Below are 19473 nucleotides of genomic sequence, written 5' to 3'. Positions count from 1 at the left end.
ATTGGTACAGGTGTGTTCGTCATACTATTCTTTCTATGTTTTTTCATGCTCGAAAATTTCCATCACAAAATGTATTAACAAATGAAGAAATAAGTAAAATCTTTTAAATTTTAGAATTTAAAAAATAGTCTATGTGTTCATTTTATGGACTGTTATGCAACTCCTAAAAAGAATGCAGTGGGCCTCTATGCAACTATCATAGGAGGATTAACTAAACATGAGATCAGGAAGGGAAGTTGCAGAACAGCTGCTATCCTCTGAACGTTTGTGTCCCCACCTCCCCAAATTCCTAAGCTGAGACCCTAACCCCCAAAGGTGCGGGTATTAGTAGATGGGGCCTGTGGGAGGGGATGAGGTGGGGGGGCCCCTCAGGAATGGGGTTAGTGCTCCCCTAAAAGAGACCCCACCGAGATTCCCTCCCGCCATCCGAGGACACAGCCACGCCTGCAACCTGGAAGACAGCCCTCGCCCGACCACACCGGCCCTCTGGTCTTGGACTCCCAACCTCCAAAACTGTGGGAAATAAATTTTCGTGGCTGACAAGCTCTCCAGCCTGTGGTATTTTGTTACAGCCGCCAAAACGGACTAAGACAATGACATATAAAATAACCTTATTTACGTAAACAATGAAAAGATGCATTTACGTGTACCTACATTCGTAAGGAGACACCTGCCCCGTTACTATGCAAGTCCTTATCGTAGAATATATTTACGGATCGACTTTTAGACATCCCTGAGGGTGTATGCACCAAGACACTGATCAGCCTGCATAGATTTTGGAGCTAAAAAACTGTCATCATTTCATTCGTTCGGACGCCTGACTCCCCTCCACCGGCTTCCTTCTCTGCAAAGTGGGGGGAGTCGCACGGATTGCGGATATACAGACTTTTTAGGCACCCGGGCCTGGTTCCTGCCCTGCTCAACTGGAAGAAGCTGACTCGGTTCCCTTTCGGCCCCCGAGATGACATAAAAATGAGGGATTTCACTTCAGAGACGTTGCCTCAGAAAGAACAGAGATATAAAACCAGAGTTGAGCAAGTCTGGCCAGCAGCTACATCCTTTTACCCCAACAAAGAATAATCCGGAGTCCACTGACGCCTGAAGCTTTAGCTTTGCAAAAACAATGCACTGCGAGCTCAGGCCTTTAGGCGAGTCAGAAATCCTGAAGTGGTTATGCCTATTTGTTGGCCCGCGAGGCATAAACGGAGGGAGAACGGTGAACCAAGCTGCTCCCAGGTTTACAGCCGGCCCGTCCCGTAAGCCTCATACAGCCCGGGGGCTGTCGTCGCCATTTTACAAGGTGGGCTGCGCAGGCTCTAGACGCCAGATCCCCGCCTCCCCACCCCGAATAGGACGTGGAAAGCTTGGGAGGGGAGGGGGCGCGCGCTACCAGGGAAAAGCACGCGTGCGCACCAGCCGCGGAGGCGGCGGAGGGGTGGGGCCTGCGTACTAGTGCGCGTGCTCGGTGGGAGCCCGCGAAGTACCTGGAGGAGGTGGGAGGCGAGGAAGGAGCCGGGTTGCAGAGCGCCTGCGCGGAGGGGGGCTACCGTGCGGGAAGCGGGGGACTTCCCGAGCACGCGCGTCGCGACGGGACTTTAGGAGATCTCGCGAGATCTCCGGGTGCTATATATGTACGGAGAGAGCCCGCGTCCTTTCCCTGGTGCGATTCCGTCCTGCGTGTCTGTTCTGCGGAACAGAAGTCGTTTACCTCCGTCCGCCTTCTCTCCCACCCAAGTGCGTGCTACCACCCCATGGAAGATTCGATGGACATGGATATGAGCCCTCTGAGGCCCCAGAACTATCTTTTCGGTAACTGCTGGGAAATTGGAGCGACGCCGACCAGGGCCTGGTGGCTTTGAAGTGGGGTGGGCGCGGAGGGGGGAGCGGGAATGTGGCTGAGGCCTGGGCAGTGGAAGAAAGCGAGGCAGGCTGGAGACCTTGAGGGTGTGGAGAACGAGCTGCCTTGGGCCTGCAACCTGAGGGATGGAGAGCAGGAGGGGAGAGCTGGCGGCGCGAAGGGATGGGAAGGAGGGGCGGCCTGAAGCCTGCGGCGTGAGAGGTCCGAGGCCCAGAGTCAGAGGTAACTTGGAAGCGACTGGCTGAGGGTTCGGCGTTGTTTGGAGCACACCGTAGAGCTCCGGGCATTATTTTTTTTCTAGCGCTTGTGAGTTCGTAGGCCGCTTACTGATTCTCGGCCGGGGTCTCTGGTGCTGGGCCTCTGGTTGGTGCAGAGGGTTGTGTGGGCGCGTGGTGCGAGGCATGGGCTTTCTTTCCCGAGGAGAGGATGGGTAGAGCATGGCGATGCCCTCTAGGCCTCAGGAGTTCTAGGGCCAGGCAGACCCAGAGCCTCGGCGGGTTACAGGGGGAGGGGAGGCGCGGCCGGGCGTGAGCAGGCCGCCAGCGCTGGGAGCACGTGGTTGCCACGTGGTTGGGGGAAGGAGGGGGTGTGGGCGCTACATCCGGGGCTCACTGGTGTCTTGTCACCTCTCCATCCTAGGATCTTGGGGCTTCGTTGGGGCTGTTGGGCGGGAGATGTTAGGTGGAAAGGCGGGTGGCCAGAGTTGTGAAGGCCTTTGTTCAGGACTTCACGTCTCTGAAGGCAGCCCTCATTTATGGATCCCATTTTCAGTCTCCCCGCGGGAGATGGAAAGAGCCCCCTAGGCAGATGGCGATGGTCATGCTCAGAAAACTGAAGTGACTTGGCCAAGGTTGCGCTTGTGGGTAAATAGAGATCAGATCTAAGCCACGATCCTTGTCTCCAGAGCTGGTGCATTATGAATGACTTGTGCCGGGGGGCGGGGGCGACTTATGTGCGGCATTCAACAAACTTTTTATGCTTAAAGGTGAGAAATGTGCTAAGGCTCAATTTGGGTCGGTAAGGCCTGGTACCGTTGTAATACTATACCAAGGTTTTGGGATCCCTCCCCACCCCAGGACATAGTACAGACCAAACGGAGGAGAGACGCGATTTGGTTTTCAGTAAACTTGATCGTTCAAGCCATTTCTTTGTGTAGTCAGGCTTTTAAGTAATTGCAAATTCTACCCCAAATTTATTTTGTTTTATATACCATGCTGAGTTTGTTAATTGAGAGAGAACGTTTAAGCACATCTATATGCCAGTAACCGTTAGATTGCAATTAAATGGAATTGTTTAAATTAATTAACATTTTATTGTGACGGTATTTAAAACAATCTGCTTGTTAATGGAATAGGTAGCCTGCACTGTACATTAAGGCTTTTATTCCTAGCCATTTTTAATAGCTGCGGTTTCCGATCAGCTTATATCAAGATATTTTCCTTAACCCTTTGTCCTGGAAATAATTCCTTAGGATATGTCTATTCTTGCCTTAAACATAATATCTGAACATCATTTAATGTGCATCATTCTGTTACTTCTGTTGACAAGTAACAAGTGTTTTACATGTGTAGGTTTTTTTTTTTTTGTAAATACAGTCTGTTCATGTAGGTGTTGGTGTTATTCTCATTTCTAATACTTGGGAGTTTAGGTAGATAATTCAGCTTTTTTAAATAGTGGGATTTTATTAACATTGTATATTAGGTTTGGTTTCAGATGCTTGTTTCATTTACTAAATCTTTGAGCCTGTTTTCTATCTGAGAATTGTAATAGTGGTGTAGTTAAGAATGAAATAGTGTAACAGGAAAGTGGAATCTAGGGCCTGTAGAACTGTTAGTTGATTGTTGATAGACATTTGTGTTCAAGAAATCTAGGAACAGAGGCCTTCTGGTAGAATAGTGAAAGATTAGTTCACAAGTTAAATGTTATCTTTTTGGTTACCCACACTGAGGTTTCAGTGTTATTTTTTTCTCCCTGTTATAGTTGCATTTTTCTTTTTTCCCCATTTACAGGTTGTGAGCTCAAAGCCGACAAAGATTATCACTTTAAGGTGGATAATGATGAAAATGAACACCAGTTATCTTTACGAACGGTACTGAAACTTTTCAAAATAAACTAACCTTTCTTGATTTCAGCCTTAGTTCCATTTCCTGTGTGTGGCTTCACACTTATTTTTACAATTGTATTTTTATAACTGAGTGTTGTATATACCCGATGTTCTCTATACCTGTGATGTAAAACTTGACATCTTTACCACTTGTTTGGTAATCATGTGAAAGTCCAGTCACACTGCTGTTCAGCTTTTCATATTGATATACTTCAGTTGCCTTCCAAAGTCCTTTAGGGTAGTGATACATCTTTTTTGTTCCCTACAGAGACTAGCCTGTAGCCTGCTACTCACCTTGTAGGTGGTCAGTAAGTGTTAGGTGATCCATACTGTGGATGATAGGTGGTGACATGTACAACTATGTCATCAACTGCATTTTTTTATGCATCTGTTGAGATTTACTGAATATGAGAAATTGATCGTCAAGGTCACATGAAACTTGAAGGTAACATTGTGCACAAATTAGTGGACAGTGCATTCCTATCAGTGGTAATGGTGAAAAGTTTGTGATTTTTTTTTTTAACATAACTTTCAGGGGGATTATAAAATAGAAACTTAAGCTGAGGTACTGTTTTTCTGTTCACAGGTCAGTTTAGGGGCTGGTGCAAAGGATGAATTGCACATTGTTGAAGCAGAGGCAATGAATTATGAAGGCAGTCCAATTAAAGTAACACTGGCAACTTTGAAAATGTCTGTACAGCCAACGGTAAGGGCACTAACACTTCGGATGGGGTGTCGAGGTCTAATTCTGTGCATTAGGGTAGGTGTCATTTGGGTCACACCAGGGAGATAGGGGTTTGAGTTTGGTTCCGGGGCGGGGGGTTCGGTTTGGTCCTTGTAGTCACAGCTGCATCATCTGTTGCTGTGGAGTTGACTGATGAACTCTCGAACGTCGTCGTTGCTGCTTGTGTGTAGGGTGGGAAAACGGGTGCATTGGTTTATTTCGTTTATGGATGCCTATCATCCTGTTAACACAAGCATTTGTAAGCAGGTTTTATACCAAACACTTAACCTTTTTAGGTTTCCCTTGGTGGCTTTGAAATAACACCACCTGTGGTCTTACGGTTGAAGTGTGGTTCAGGGCCTGTGCATATTAGTGGACAGCACTTAGTAGGTATGTTAATTTTTATTTTGTTATGCCGTTTATTAACTTTGTGCAATTACTTTGTTCCTATTGGACTACTGTCTTTATAGTAGGTTTGAATGGGAATCTAGTAATTTGTAACTAGAAAGGCCTGGTCGTTTGCATTTAACACCTAGTAATTAGTACTAGGCCCCATGATTCCTTTTTTAAAAATTTCTGTTGTTTGCTGTGTTTTGTCCTTTTCTTTATTTTAGTAGACAATTTTAAATACTCACTACTGTGTATTTTTAGTGCCCTTTTTCCTGAGTACTTGATTCTCCATTGAGTTTTAGTGGTGGCTAATAAAGAATTTAATTTTAGCTGTGGAGGAAGATGCAGAGTCAGAAGATGAAGAGGAGGAGGATGTGAAACTCCTAAGTATGTCTGGGAAGCGTTCTGCCCCTGGAGGTGGTAGCAAGGTTCCACAGGTATCAATGCGATTGGTTACAGATACCTTATTCTGACCTTTAATTTGGTGACTAGGATCAGCACTTGCTCATGAGGTTTTTTGTTTCTGTTCTGGTTTTCTTTTTAAAGAAAAAAGTAAAACTTGCTGCTGATGAAGAAGACGAAGATGATGATGAGGACGACGATGATGATGAAGAGTAAGTATGCACTTAGAAACTTAACATGTTGTAAGTAAGGGTGAGTATTAAGAAAATTTTTGAAACATTCCTGTGGGATTGAGCTGTGAGGGGTAGTGGTCGGTGGTTATCAGTTTGGGTTAAATGAGCTGAGTTAAAGAATATTGGAACTATGAGCCATTAATACACTGCAGTGCCTTACCAATTTTCAGAAGGATTTCCCAAATGTGTGTGACTAGGTACCTTTATCCTGAGGAAGATTCTAATGGACACAATACTGTAAGTCTGGAATATTTTATGCCAAACAGTTTATAAGTGGATTGGGTGGAAAAAACCTTGAGTAGCTCTAGTTACATGCATTTTGTAGGTTGTCACCTATGGATCTCCTCTCCCCTTGCCCCCCAAAAAAGATTTTGGGCCATGAGTTTCTGGTCCTTATTGAGAAAATAAGATTTTAAAAAGGAATAGCGTTTTCATGGAGAACTTAAAATTTGATTGGAAACAAGATTTGGTGTGTTTATTAATCTAAGTTAGGCTGTGGTAAATAGTTAGGCGCACACTATGGAATAAAGTGGTACGCGTAATCAGTCCTTCCCATATGCAGCTGTATCAGTAACTTTCATTTAATTGTTCATCAACATTGTCCCTGCCTTCCCAGGTTGATCCATATATATTTATTGAAAACATTTCAATAGAATTTCAAGAAAGTCTCTTGAGAGAACACACTAATGATCCCCTGTGGAAGTTAGGTTTTTCAGTTGGCCAAGCTGGTAATTGTTTTTAAAAGCCCTTTGAGCATGACAATACAGGCAGAAAATAGGAAAAGGATGAAAGAGTTTAATATTTAAAAAAATTCATGTTAAACTTACAAACCCAGTGTAATGGGTATTTGATTGTTACTACTTTTAGAATATTTGCTATCGGTAAGAATTAAAGTAATACACCAAAAGGGGAATGGCAGATGGATGTAGGGCAGAAATGAGAAATCTGGATGATGTGTGGTGTTTATTTGGGCTTGGGTTTAATTAGTCTGCGGTGATTTCAAGTTACATTTGTGTAGGTTTACAAGTGAACGTCCAATAGCACAAGTCACCGGGATTTTGGCAACAAAATCCTTTCCAGAAAGGCTATGGAGTGGGGTGTGAGACCTGTGGGCTGCGTGCAGCCCAGGGCTACGAGTGTGGCCCAACACAACTGTAAACTTATTTAAAACATTGAGATATTTTTGTGATTGCATGTTGTAGTGTCACATAAAATAAATGAATACATGCTTTCGCTGTTTGTACGTGTGTGTCGGTGTTTCGGCGGTGTGCAGCTTCCAGTGTGTTCTCTTCCAAGTGCAGGCAGTAGAATTGACATCAGATGTTACCTGTGCTTGTGGTGACTTAGGCAGCCATGGTCCGTATTGCAGCCTGCTGTTGGAACGGTGGACGTTTTATGTTATTCCGAAGCCGGGGAGGCATTGTTACAGGGTTACGAGAGGAGCTTCCGCACCTCGCACGCTGCTAGCCGTCATCTGTGGTCAGCCCTCCGCCTCGCCCTGCACCGGCAGCTGAGGGGGCTGTGGGAGGGCTCAAAACTTGGTTCCTATTTTCCTGTCAATTAATTTTCATATTAAAAGGTCCTTTCTTATTTTTTAATCCCAATATGGCTTCTATAATGTCTCAAGGAACACCCTGCAGCACTGCCGCGCGCGCGCGCACACCCCCGCCCCCCCCCCCCCCGCCCCAAATTACAGACAAAGATTATTCAGTGAGAAGTAGACAGGTAACTACTTTTGGGTCGAGGCAGATAGGCATTCTCCCTAATTTGTACAAAATTTGTAAATTTTCAAAGATCATAATTTGAAGTTATATGCAAAAACATGCTGCCAAATTCAATGCGTATGAAGGATTGTGTCATAAGGACAAAATAATGGAACTGAAAAGTCTGTCTTACAAAATTGTTTTCATAAAGTTACAACTCAGGCAGGTTCCGTTGTAAAAGCTAGTTATGCAGTAGCATATTTAATAGCAAAAAAAAGAAAACCATTTATGATGGTAAATTTATTCAGCAATGTATACAAAGCATAGCAGACAGAATTCGCCCTGAGAAAAGGGGAGGACATTTCTAAAATCATTTTGTCTCACCAGATTATAGCCAGGCAAATTGAAGGAATTGGAAAATCTAGTGAATGAGGTTTGGAGAGTAAAGCTGCTAGTTTTAAATTTTCCCATTTGGCAATGGGTGATAGTGCTGGTGGTGCAGATAAAGCTCAGCTTGCCGGTTTATTAGAAGTATTGGTGACTGCGGTAATGCCACTGAAATGGCTTTTTTAGTGTCATTAAAAGAAAACTAAATCAAGAGATTTCTATAAAGCAGTAGATATGTTAAAGCAACTTTCTTTGTTGTCAACATACCTGGCACAGTTACTGACGGTGCCCCGGTGATGGTAGGTAAGAGAGGGACTGGTAGAATTAACAAAAGATGATGCAGCTGCTGCCCCAAACTCACATTTGATGAAGCATCATTGCATAGTACATCAAGAAAATTAATGCACAAAAGCTGTAAAAATGGATAGAGTCGTGCAAATCATGAAGACCGAATTTCCTAAGAACTAAGGGATTGAATCATCCCCAATTCCAGGAATTCCTTAAAAGTATTGATGGTGACATCATTAATTTTGCGAAAGTAAGGTAACTGAGTCAAGGCGAAACGTTGAAGAGATTTTATGATTTGCGAAATGTTACCAAGTCATTTATGGTATCAGAAAACGTGCTGAAACTTGATGAAAACTGGCTTACAGATGTAGCATTTTTAGTGGCTTTAACTGCTCATTTAAATGAGTTAAATGTGCATCTTCAAGGTGAAAACCAACTTAATACCGTATTTCAAACCATAACAGTGTTCCAAATGAAACAAATTACAGCAAGCTCAAATTAAGGCAAAAAATTCTGTGCATTTCAACATGGCTAAACAGTCCTGGGAACAGCAAAAAATAATGCCATCTTTTTGATTTGATGACAAGAATTTGAAAACATTACAATTTTTCTGGGAAAATAATAAATATTTTGTATATTTGTGATTCCATTTTCAGTCAACATAAATGTACCTGCCAATTTTCAAGTGGATTGCATAGAAATGCGTTCTGACATTCAATTTAAAGAAAAATTTGACCATGTCTCTTTACTGGACTTGCATAACACCTATCTTCCCAGAGACAGATATCCCTTGCTTCACAGTCATGCTTTATTCATGTTACCATTATTTGGTAGCATTTAGATTTGTGAGCAACTATTTTAAAGAATGAAACACATTAAGAGTAAAATTAGAACCAAAATATCAGCACCTTGAGGAACTGCAACTACTATCAAACCAGATACTGATACTCTAGTTTCTCAAATGTCAAACATCCTACTAGTTTTATGTTGCTCTCTTTTCTTTTATAATAAAAATAAATGCCTTTCTATTGCTTAGATATGTATGTTTTCTGTATTAGTGATCACAAACTTGGGACCTGCTCTGTGATTTAAAAAAATTATTGAAAAGGCTGCTGCTTCATTAGGATTATTCTGTAAGAACTTTTTTGCTTATTTGTGGTGGCGGATACTACAAAAATGCACAGACCTCAGGGCCCCACCCCCCGCCGCCACTCGGCAGTTTTTGTTAGTGTTTGTATATTTAATGTGTGGCCCAAGACAGCTCTTCTTCCATTGTGGCCCAGAGACACCAAAAGGTTGGACACCCTTGTTTTACAGAGTAGGACTTGATTGGTATTTTGATTCTGCTTGGGCATTGGAAGATTTTCTGTCTTTAAAATGGAGGTGATTTCTGATGTAACTACAATGTAAGATAATTATTATGTGAATATAAGATAGTGATATCTTCTCTAAGGTGTTTTTTAGGTTAGTGGGGGAGATTGAAAAGTATGGATGTTGTTAAGGTTCAAATCAGTTTTCATGTAAGAAGAAAAGGTAGGCAGATACATGCATAGGGAGGAACAGTTAAGTGGATGCTGTGATGATAACAAACAAGTATTAGAAAAGAATTCCACTGGTCAGCTGGCAGTGAAAATATAAAGAGATAGCTCAAGGTCTGTTACTTGCAATAGGTAGGTGGAAATTGTAAGCCATAGTCCTAGAAGACTTGGAGCCCACAAGATGGAAGGGAAGCTGATGGGTTCTGTTTTGGGAATGGATAGGCACATACAGAGGTTAGTTGACTGCTATTGATGAAAGCAAGAAAATCTGAAGACCGTTTAGTGCGCCGAAAGTTAGTGTTGCGCTTACCACTCTATGTAGCTCAGTTCGTCGTCATCCTGCAAAGCAAAAGCTCAATTCCCAGTTGGAGCGTGTGCCTGGGTTATGGGTCCGGTCCCCATTCGGAGCATAAGTTATGTTTCTCTCACATTGATGTTTTTCTCTCCTTTCTCCCTGCCTTCCCCTCTATAAAAGTAGAAATCTTTTTTAAAAAATTAGAATGTTAGTTCCTGGCGGGTATGACTCAGTGGATCGAGTGCTGGCCTGCGAACCAAAGGGTCACTGGTTTGATTCCCGGTCAGGACACAGGCCTGGGCTGTGGGGCCAGGTCCCCGGTCGGGGGTGCGTGAGAGGCAACCACACATCGATGTTTCCCTCTCTTCCCCTTTCTAAAAATAAGAAATTAAAAATAAATTAAAATGTTAATACTGTACGTGGTCCTTTCCATAAATACCCTTTTCCCTATTAAGGAATATCCTAATACAGCTGCTTATGATAGCTGTTTCTGGTATGCAGGCATGTGCAGTGATTGGGTTCTAAAGACCAAAATTGACAAAAATCACTGTTGAAAATTACCTGTATATGGCTTTATGGATATGTGTGCTGTATACTTGCCTGATAGTTGAAACAGCAGATTACACCTCAGTCCTGAGTTGCACATCAGTGAAGTTGCTCCTGTTGTATTAGAGGCTATGTGGTGTGGAAACGAGACATGCTGGCCAGTACGTGCTCAGTTTGTGAAGTAATTAAAACATGAACCAGTACCATCGTTTGCTAATGCAGACCTCTGTGGACTTCTCTGGTGATGGGATTTTTATAGGTGTGCCTATTTTGGATATTTCACATAAATGGAATCTTGTAACATGTACTCTTTAATGACTAGCTTTTTTCACTTAACACAGTGCTTTTAAGATTCATCAGTGTTGTAGCATGTACCCGTACTTGTCTTTATGTTATTGAGTGGTAAGAATATAGTTTTGGGGAACAATTTCATTATTAGATAAGAACTACAAATATTTCCTCTCATTCTGTGGGTTGTCTTTTCCACCCTTGACGGTGCCCTTTAAGTGTTTTTCACGAAGTCCAGTTTCTTTTGTTGCTCATGTTGGTGTCCTGCCTAAGAAACTCCCCGAATCTAACCGTTCATAGTTTTAGCTTTTACATTTAGATCTTTGATCCAATGTCATTCTTCTGCATGTGGCGCTCAAGTTGTCCCAGCACTTTGTCAGACCTCTTTCCCCTTTGAGTGGCCTTGGTGCTCTTTTTGAAAATAATTACCATAAATACAGTGTGGGGCCGAAGTGGGTTTACCATTGTGAATATGTGAAACAGTTCATTCTTGTATTATTTATTATTGTATTATTCAACTACTTCGTCTTCAAATAATTTTAATTTTATTTCAGTTGTAAAGTATCATTTGCCATCTTACCCATTTTAAGCTCAGTAGTGTTAACCATATTCACGCTGTTTACAGGTCTCACTCCCCATCTCGTAAAACTAAAAATACACCCATTGCACAGCTCTCCGCTTCCACTGTTCCCCAGTCCTGGCCACCACCAACCTGCTTTTGATTGATGTAAAGAATTTGACTACCCCAGATACCTCATAGAGTTCAGTTATCCAGTATTTGTCTTTTTTGTGACTGTCTTGTTTTCTTTAGTATGATGTCCTCTAGGTTCATCCACGTATAGCATGTGACAGGACTTTCTTTTAGACTGAACATCCCATTTTACATACGTACTTGACATTTTCTTTATCCACTTGACCATTAATGGACATTTTGGGTGTTTCCACCTCTTGGCCATTGTGAATAATGGTGCAATGAACATGAGTGTGCATGTCTTTTCAAGACCTTGCTTTTTAATTATCAACTTCCCAGAGTCTGAAAGTTCTTAATGTCTTGATTGACTAAAAATGTAGATTCAGCCAATTTCTATGTAGTCCTTAGTGAGTGCATTCAATTAGTAATAGTGACTTATTTCATTTGTAGTGATGATGATGATGATTTTGAGGATGAGGAAGCTGAAGAAAAAGCTCCAGTAAAGAAAGTAAGTAGGACATATAATGCTACCAGGCTGTCAGAAGTAAGTAATAACAGAAATTATGGAGATTTTTCCGGTGCTATCTACTTGTTTTATAGTGAATGGAAGCTGGTTTGGGGAGGAAATGATGGTTTCATACTTAAAATTGGTCCTGAGCAGGGCGGTCTGGAAACTCTCTGGTAGTGGGGAATGACTTGTTTTCTTATCATGTGGCTTTCTCCCTCTTTGTTAGTCCTTCTGCAGCTTTTTGTCAAAATGATTGCTTTAATCTTAGCCTCACAGCTGCTTTTATTAACATGGTTTAGGGCAGTTTTATGTACACTGGTTATGTCTGTATGTGTTCACTAAGATTAATTTTTACTTACAGTCTATACGAGATACCCCAGCCAAAAATGCACAAAAATCAAACCAGAATGGAAAAGACTCAAAACCATCAACACCAAGATCAAAAGTAAGTGGCAACATAAAAATAAAGGCTTCATTGAAACTGAAAGAATGTCATCTGAAATTCAATCTAAAATGTGCTTGTTGATAGCCATTGTCATACATATGATAATATATTATCTAATATATGCTATGATATATTTTCTCAACTAGAAATACTTTTATTATGATACAGAGTTATCTCCTGTAAGTGATCTTGCTTGTTGAAAGATAAATTTATTGCACGGTGCAGTTTCTCAGCCCTGGCTGCATAGTAGAATCAAGTGAGGATCTTCAAAGAACCCAGAGCCTGGGCGTAGTTAATCTGAATGCCCCAGGTGTTGGGCTGCGTTGGCGTTCTTAGTGCTCCTGGGCCGCTGGTTTCAGTCGACGGCGCCCGGGAAGTGCAGAGCTGACCCAGGGTTGTCTGGGAATGCAGGCTCCAGTTCCTTTTTTAAGGAATGGCTTAAAAAACAAAATTACTCAGCAACTCAATTCTGGTTATTTACTGGTTGTTACAAGGAAGGGTTATAAGAATAACTTCACTGGAAACATCTAGGTAGTATGGGTCTTACTGAAGAGCTGTGTCTCAAAACTTTCTGAAATTTAAACTTTTCTTCCAGGGTCAAGAATCCTTCAAAAAACAGGAAAAAACTCCTAAAACACCGAAAGGACCTAGTTCTGTAGAAGACATTAAAGCAAAAATGCAAGCAAGTATAGAAAAAGTGAGTAAAATTATCTTTAGGAAACTAGATAAGCTTATGTACCTCTCCCTCAGATCATCCCTTTCTTGGGAGTTTGGGACAGCACTGTTCCTCACTTTCAATCCTTAACATACCCGCTCCTTTTGTGGAGTGAAATTTTTTTCAGAAAGGGATTATTAGTTATTCACTTTCATTTATAATCTCTGGTGATTTATTTCCATGTGTGAAGTTACGTGTGTTTAATTTTCCATTATAAAAGAAACACACATAGGTTGATTGTCAGATGCACTGCTGACCTCGGATGTTACAGTGAGGTGAATGAGAGAACACGTTTCTCTGCCTGGCCTTCTGGTTGTAAGAATCTACAGAACCAGCAGAGGGCGTGTGAGTCTTAATGAAATGGAAACGGCTGGAAAAGTCAAGGCCTTGTAGTTTGCTATTGTAGTGGGGGGAAAAAGGATTGGCTATAGTCAAAAACTTTTTCCAAAAAATGGAATCATTTCTGTTTACCTTTTATACCGCAGTGTCACCAGGTAGTGCGTTTGGTTATATCTTGAATGAGTTTCTCAGTGACTGAAAGACTTATTATTGAGTTTCCCTTCGTCTTAAATATTAGAAATGCGAGAAGAGGATTAGGTCTCATTATGCTACTTACTTGACTCGGGGACTAAACTAAACTTCGGGGAACTCTGAACTTGGAGATTATGGAATAATTGATTTAAATATCTTGAAACACATTTGAGGGAAGCTTTAATTCTGTGAATACCAGCACTTTTAGGTCCCAATTATTGAGGGTAAGTGGGGCGGCAAGGAAAAGTCTGACCCCTTCCCCGGGTGTTCTCGTGCTCCCTGGGTTCTGCGTGGCCTCAGTAGATTCCCTTTCCGTGTGCAGTGACGGCCCCATTGGAAAAATTCCGTTCTAGAACCAGCGTGTGTTTCTCGGTTTTACTTCTGTGTTACTGTTGACCTTCCTCGTATGGCTGCTTTATTTTTAGCCCTTACATACAGTGCTAAAATGACCTTTTTTAGATGCCCCTCCCCCGCGTTTTAATATGGTCCTATCTCCTTGGTTTAATTGCAGGCGCATTGAACAACCCTGGGCACTACTGGTAAATTAAGCCCAAAGATGGGGAAAGAGGAAAAGGAGAGAGAAATGTAGTCCATGCTGAGTGCCATCAGCAATCCAGACTGAAGCCTTCCATTTTAACCTCAGTCCCCTTTCCGGGTTTACCGCTCAGCCATGCCCCGCTCCAGGCTGGAAGCACTCACTCTTGGCCTCCTAAAGCGCTTTTCTTTTGACCGCTGTGTTTCAGTGAACTTTTCTTTCTGCTATTCATTTGCCTTACTTTTTTGACCATGTTTTAAACACGTTTGTATCTCCCTAGCTGCTCAATAAATATTTGAATGGCTCAAATCAGAATGTATGTGACAGTAATTTAAAATTGGAAAATTAAAGTGAGGTTTATTTTTCAGGTGATTAGGTATCGTACACTATACCTGATCCCTAACCTATTTCTTGCCATGGTCCCTTTGGCATTCCTGACGCCTTCTTGACTTTTTAAAATGCATAAAAAGAATAAGTTAGAAGGAAAATCAAAATTTAGTCATCAAAATAGGAAACAGGTGTGATGTACATGGTACATTAAATAACTACAGTAGCGATACAAACATTTCACGGTTGTAATGCTTTGAAAATTATTTGGTGTTAATACTCTTGCTGGTTTCATCCTCGTGCCCGTAATTGAAGGAAATGCCAAACTTTAGGGATTAGTGAAATGCAGTCACATTAATTATTTTCCATCGTTCATATACTCCTGAATGAACTCTCGGGTTAGTTTTGTGCGGGACATACGTTCTTAATGTATGCATTAAAGCGATCTTTTAATGGTTTTGGTCAGTGGTCTACATGGTACTCAAGGGGTGTGCGTGTGTTTTGTATTCGGTTCTGGATGCGTGAGGGCGATTACACTGACGTGTTAGGGAAGAGGGAACACTTCTCTTCCCCTGGTGGGCAGTCCAGTGGACACTGGAGCCCCTGAAGAACCTTAAGCACAGCTTTCGCTTCCTACTTCTGAGGCGGCGGGGAGAACGGGACGCTGAAACCTTCCGTGTGGGAGTGCCGTGGGAGAACTAGGTTCTGGGGGTTGCTCGGGAGGTCTTTCTGGGCCTGAAAGAGATGTATTCAGTATTTTAAAAGAATTCAAGGGACAAGGAATGACCTGACGAGCCATGTAAGAGCATGCAAATACGAGGAATTTCATAATTCACGAACTGTTTACATACTCACCTGTAATGATGCTTTTGTTTCACTAGGGTGGCTCACTTCCCAAAGTGGAAGCCAAGTTCATCAATTACGTGAAGAACTGCTTCCGGATGACTGACCAGGAGGTAACTTGAGTTTTCTCAAGACATGACCTAAGTCAGTTTTTTATTGCAATTTATTATGATTCTTTATTTTTATGATTCTTTTAGCCTTTTTTTAAGCGCTGGCCTCTTTTAAAAGACTCCTAACCACAGACAATACTTGAAATTAAATATAGGGAAACATTAAAGAATTTAGTTGGCAAAGACTGAAAAGATAACTTTTTTAGTGTATTTCCCCCACCTTTGATACAGTTGGTAAATTATCTCTCGGTTACTGAAGTCCGGTTTTTTTGGTACTGTGTTGGCCAAGGAGGTAAACTGTGGTTTTCCTTGCACTCCATTTGGCTGCGTGGGGTGGTCTAGTCTTTGCTTTCTTGTGAGTTGGCAGAGGAAGACCATTTTCTCCATACATCTTATGGGAAGCGCATTTTGCTGAAATGAGCCTGAAGTGTAAAATCTGGAAACAAGAAGCCAAATTGTAATTAGTGCTCAGTATTTTAGTTTGAGTCAACTCCTGGATTTTTCTGGGTTTTTTGCACATGAAGGCATTTTGTCAGTAGAAAATTTGCCTTAATTTTTATTGTCTGTCTGTGGCTACTAACTCACAGGTTGTAAAGGAAGACGCGGAAGCAGCTGACCGGGTTGCCAGGCATCGCGCATGTGCTGCGCATCCTGTGCTTTGTCTCCGTCAGGGCCCGCAGGGTCTCCTAGCCTTTTTCAATAAAGAAAGATGTCAGTTAGAGCTACCTTTTTCTTACAATATTTAGTATTTAAATCATTGAACAGCAACACTTTTTCTCAGATTTGAAACCCTTTCAGTGGTTCAACACTTGACAGTGGCTTGTGAGTTCAGCCTTGATGGACTTGGTGGCCACGAGATGATCAAATTTCAGTTCTTTTGATGGCGGTTCTGGTGGGGGGGGTGTGGTGTGTGCATGTAATTGTAAATCCTGTGCATTTTCTGAGTAATTGACATTTACTAAACAGTTTGAAACTGCAGTATGCAGTTGTTAATTCAGTGTTGAAAATGGTGGGAAGTCAGATACAGACCAGCGTGCACTGACGGGTAAGTGTAGAGAGAGGTACCTGGTTTCTCCAGCCCTTACCAAAGACGTAGCAAAGGGAAATTTCGGTTCAGAAAAATTCAAGTGAAGACAAAAGTAATTACGTTGCAAGGGCCGTCCATACAGTGTAACGTCAGTCTTCCCGCTGAAAAGTGACTGCACTCACTGCTAACAGAAGTAGTTTCTGACTCCAAAACTGAAAGTATACTTTTAAGTGCCAGGATGAAATTTCTGCAATAGTAAAAAATGTAATAGCTCAATTTACTACTACAGAGATTATCAAAACTAAATGCCTCACGTTTTTATGGCATAGCTACAGATGCAAGTAATCACTATAAAAATTTTCCCATTGCTTGTGCAGTTTTTCTTGTGAAAATGTGTTACTTATGAGGATTTGGCTAGTAAAATCCCTTCCAGATGGACTTGAGAAACAGCAAGTTTTTTGCCGAAATTCTTGAATTAAGAGTTGGAAAAACTTATATACTTTGTGGAGAGAATACAGATACAAATTTTGGTGAATGTGTAAAGGTGCAAACAGTGTTAATTCAAAAGTTGACGCAAAGCATGAATGACTCCATGGGTCGTGTTGCTGGCCTCCTCGTGTTCTACGTAAGACTGGTCAAGCCGGGGCTGCTACTTTCTTTCAACTCTGCGTGTCGTGAAAGTGCTCTCAGAGTTGTGAGGATGAGCACACTCACTGAAGGCGTTCCGTTGCTTTTAAAGAAATTGTTGCATTCTTTAAAGAATTCACCAAAACATCAAGTCTGTTCTTTTAAAAGAGTACATTATTGATGACTAGAAAAAGAAATGCCAACTTGAAGTAGATAATACTGTACCTATCAAGACTCACTTGAAATGGATTTTTATCACTTGAAGATGTTGATTTTTACATGGTTGTCACTGAATATACCAGGGTGGGGCAAAAGTAGGTTTACAGTTTTGTGTGAAAAATACTACAGTAATTAACAAGAACACACAGTTCTGCACATTGGCCCCTGTAAGCCTGCTTTGCCCACCCTGTGGAATCATTGTCATGTTGAAGGACACAGAAACTGACGGTGGTAACAGTGCTTTGTGTTGTCTGACTGCACTTTTTGGTAGATGGCATTCTAAGTAATTGGGAGGTTTCAAGAGGGAAAAAGCAAGCCAGGTTAAGTGCTTTAACCAGATACGAGCGTTCCTTCTGCTAATAGGGCAGGACGTGCTCACTGTACCAACTCGTGATGCTAATGCTGAGCAAGGTCTCATTACTGAATGTTCACTGCACACAATGAAATGGTTTGGATGTGCCCACTTTTGAAGAATTGAGTTACAATATAAAGAACACACTGAGAAGTTTTATAAGCAAATTCTGTAAAGCAAGGAACTGCTGAGATCCCACATCCTTAGGGAAATACAAAGAGTGAAGAAAAAGATGTAATTTCAGATGAACATAATTTTTAGTGTGTGTCCCATGCACCTGTGCATAGGCTTAGACATAACCGGAACTGCGTTCTGTGTTCGGATTTGCCGAGCCTGGCAGCCCGGAAGCAGTCGGACACGGAGGCAGCGCGGCCTGACTGCTCTTTCTTCAGGAGATGTCTAAGCTGCTCCATACGTATTATTACTGTAATTTTCTTACAGAGGATCCTGTGATTTTTATGACAGAATTGAAGTTTTAAGACTGAGTATAAATTTTTTTGAAATCCTTAATTATCTAGAGTGAACCTTTTTGGTGGTAGAATGAAAAATAGATATGTTGAACTGTACAAAGAGACGTGGTTTAATTTATTGGTTGTCTGAAGTGCTGCGGTTCTTTAACCACATTTCTTTCTTTTTTTTTTTTTCCAGGCTATTCAAGATCTCTGGCAGTGGAGGAAGTCTCTTTAAGAAAATAGTTTAAACAGTTTGTTAAAATTTTCCGTCTTATTTCATTTCTGTAACAGTTGATATCTGGCTGTCCTTTTTATAATGCAGAGTGAGAACTTTCCCTACCGTGTCTGATAAATGTTGTCCAGGTTCCATTGCCAAGAATGTGTTGTCCAAAATGCCTGTTTAGTTTTTAAAGATGGAGCTCCACCCTTTGCTTGGTTCTAAGTATGTATGGAATGTTATGATAGGACATAGTAGTAGCGGTGGTCAGACAAATGGGAATGGTGGGGAGACGAAAATATACATGTGAAATAAACTCAGTATTTTAATAAAGTAGCACTGTTTCTCTTTTTATTATTTCTCTTTATACTTCGTCAAAAATAAACGTACATAGTTAAAAGTGTCAAATAGTAGCCTAAAGTCTCATGAGAACAATAGTCCCTGCCTTACCCCTGTAAAATAGCTCAGGCTTCTCACAGTCAAACAGTCTATTTTTCATTGTGAGGATTTGGTGCTTAGACCTCCTTACCTCCCGATAGTAGGTAGTTACAGCCGTGCTGATGTTTCCAGATGCCCCACCAGGCCTCTCCTCATCCGTCCTAGCCTTTCCACTCCCCGAAGAAAATCTGGCCTGTAAAAGCCGCCTGCACTGTCTTCTCTCAGGCAGACCAGAAAATGATTTCTGGTCCTACTTTCTGAATTTGCCCTCCCTGACTCCCTCTCCTTCCCCTAAAAAAAAGGAGATCCCTGGGGAAAAAGTTGAATTCTCCTGTGGTTGTACAAGGACATTCGGGGGCCAACTCGGTTGTTTCCCTGTGATCCCCGTGCATGATGGCTGGGAAGTACCTTCCTATTTGCGCTCTCCTATTCTCCAGTAGTTCCCTAGCAACATGGGCAAAAGTATTTTCTGAGTCTCTGTATCTGAAAAATGTGTTGATTTCTGACAGAAAATACAGTGCTACCTTGTCCGTTGAATCTTAGAAAATTTTCAATTGTATACCTTCTTCCTTGGCCTGATCTTTTGCCGTTCCCATATATTCAGCATATGAACAGGGTGGTGGTTTTTGTTTCTTATTTGTGGTGGTAACAGACTTCTATTGCAGGTGTTCTGAGATGTT

General features: G+C 41.8%; 1 protein-coding gene across 2 annotated transcripts; it reads left to right on the top strand.

The window, feature by feature from the left end:
* The first annotated feature begins 1628 nt into the window (after positions 1–1628).
* NPM1 (nucleophosmin 1) lies at positions 1629–18686 on the top strand. 2 transcript variants are annotated; one of them, XM_054568054.1, is made up of 11 exons: positions 1629–1809; positions 3868–3947; positions 4549–4668; positions 4983–5076; positions 5407–5513; positions 5623–5690; positions 11898–11955; positions 12317–12400; positions 12996–13097; positions 15390–15464; positions 18335–18686. In XM_054568054.1, the coding sequence occupies exons 1-11, from the start codon at positions 1752–1754 to the stop codon at positions 18371–18373; spliced, it is 885 nt and encodes a 294-aa protein (XP_054424029.1). In that variant the 5' UTR covers positions 1629–1751; the 3' UTR covers positions 18374–18686. The 2 variants fall into 2 exon arrangements, with proteins under 2 accessions (XP_054424029.1, XP_054424031.1); XM_054568056.1 differs by lacking the exons at positions 15390–15464; positions 18335–18686 and adding an exon at positions 14158–14472.
* The last annotated feature ends 787 nt before the right edge of the window (positions 18687–19473 follow it).

This window comes from Pteronotus mesoamericanus, unplaced genomic scaffold (assembly GCF_021234165.1).
Source record: "Pteronotus mesoamericanus isolate MK-2021 breed Mesoamerican mustached bat unplaced genomic scaffold, CSHL_Meso_final contig_2, whole genome shotgun sequence".
NCBI classification, from domain to species: Eukaryota; Metazoa; Chordata; class Mammalia; order Chiroptera; family Mormoopidae; genus Pteronotus; species Pteronotus mesoamericanus.
The sequence above is the reverse complement of the archived record's forward strand: the minus strand, read 5'-3'. Positions and strand labels throughout refer to the sequence as shown.

Bases quoted from the DNA above. Each gene is read 5' to 3' on its own strand.
- NPM1 (XM_054568054.1), top strand. From the start codon at position 1,752: ATGGAAGATTCGATGGACATGGATATGAGCCCTCTGAGGCCCCAGAAC. The intron at 3,948-4,548 runs GTACTGAAACTT...TTCTGTTCACAG, and splicing joins ACCAGTTATCTTTACGAACG to GTCAGTTTAGGGGCTGGTGC. The intron at 5,514-5,622 runs GTATCAATGCGA...TTCTTTTTAAAG, and splicing joins GTGGTAGCAAGGTTCCACAG to AAAAAAGTAAAACTTGCTGC.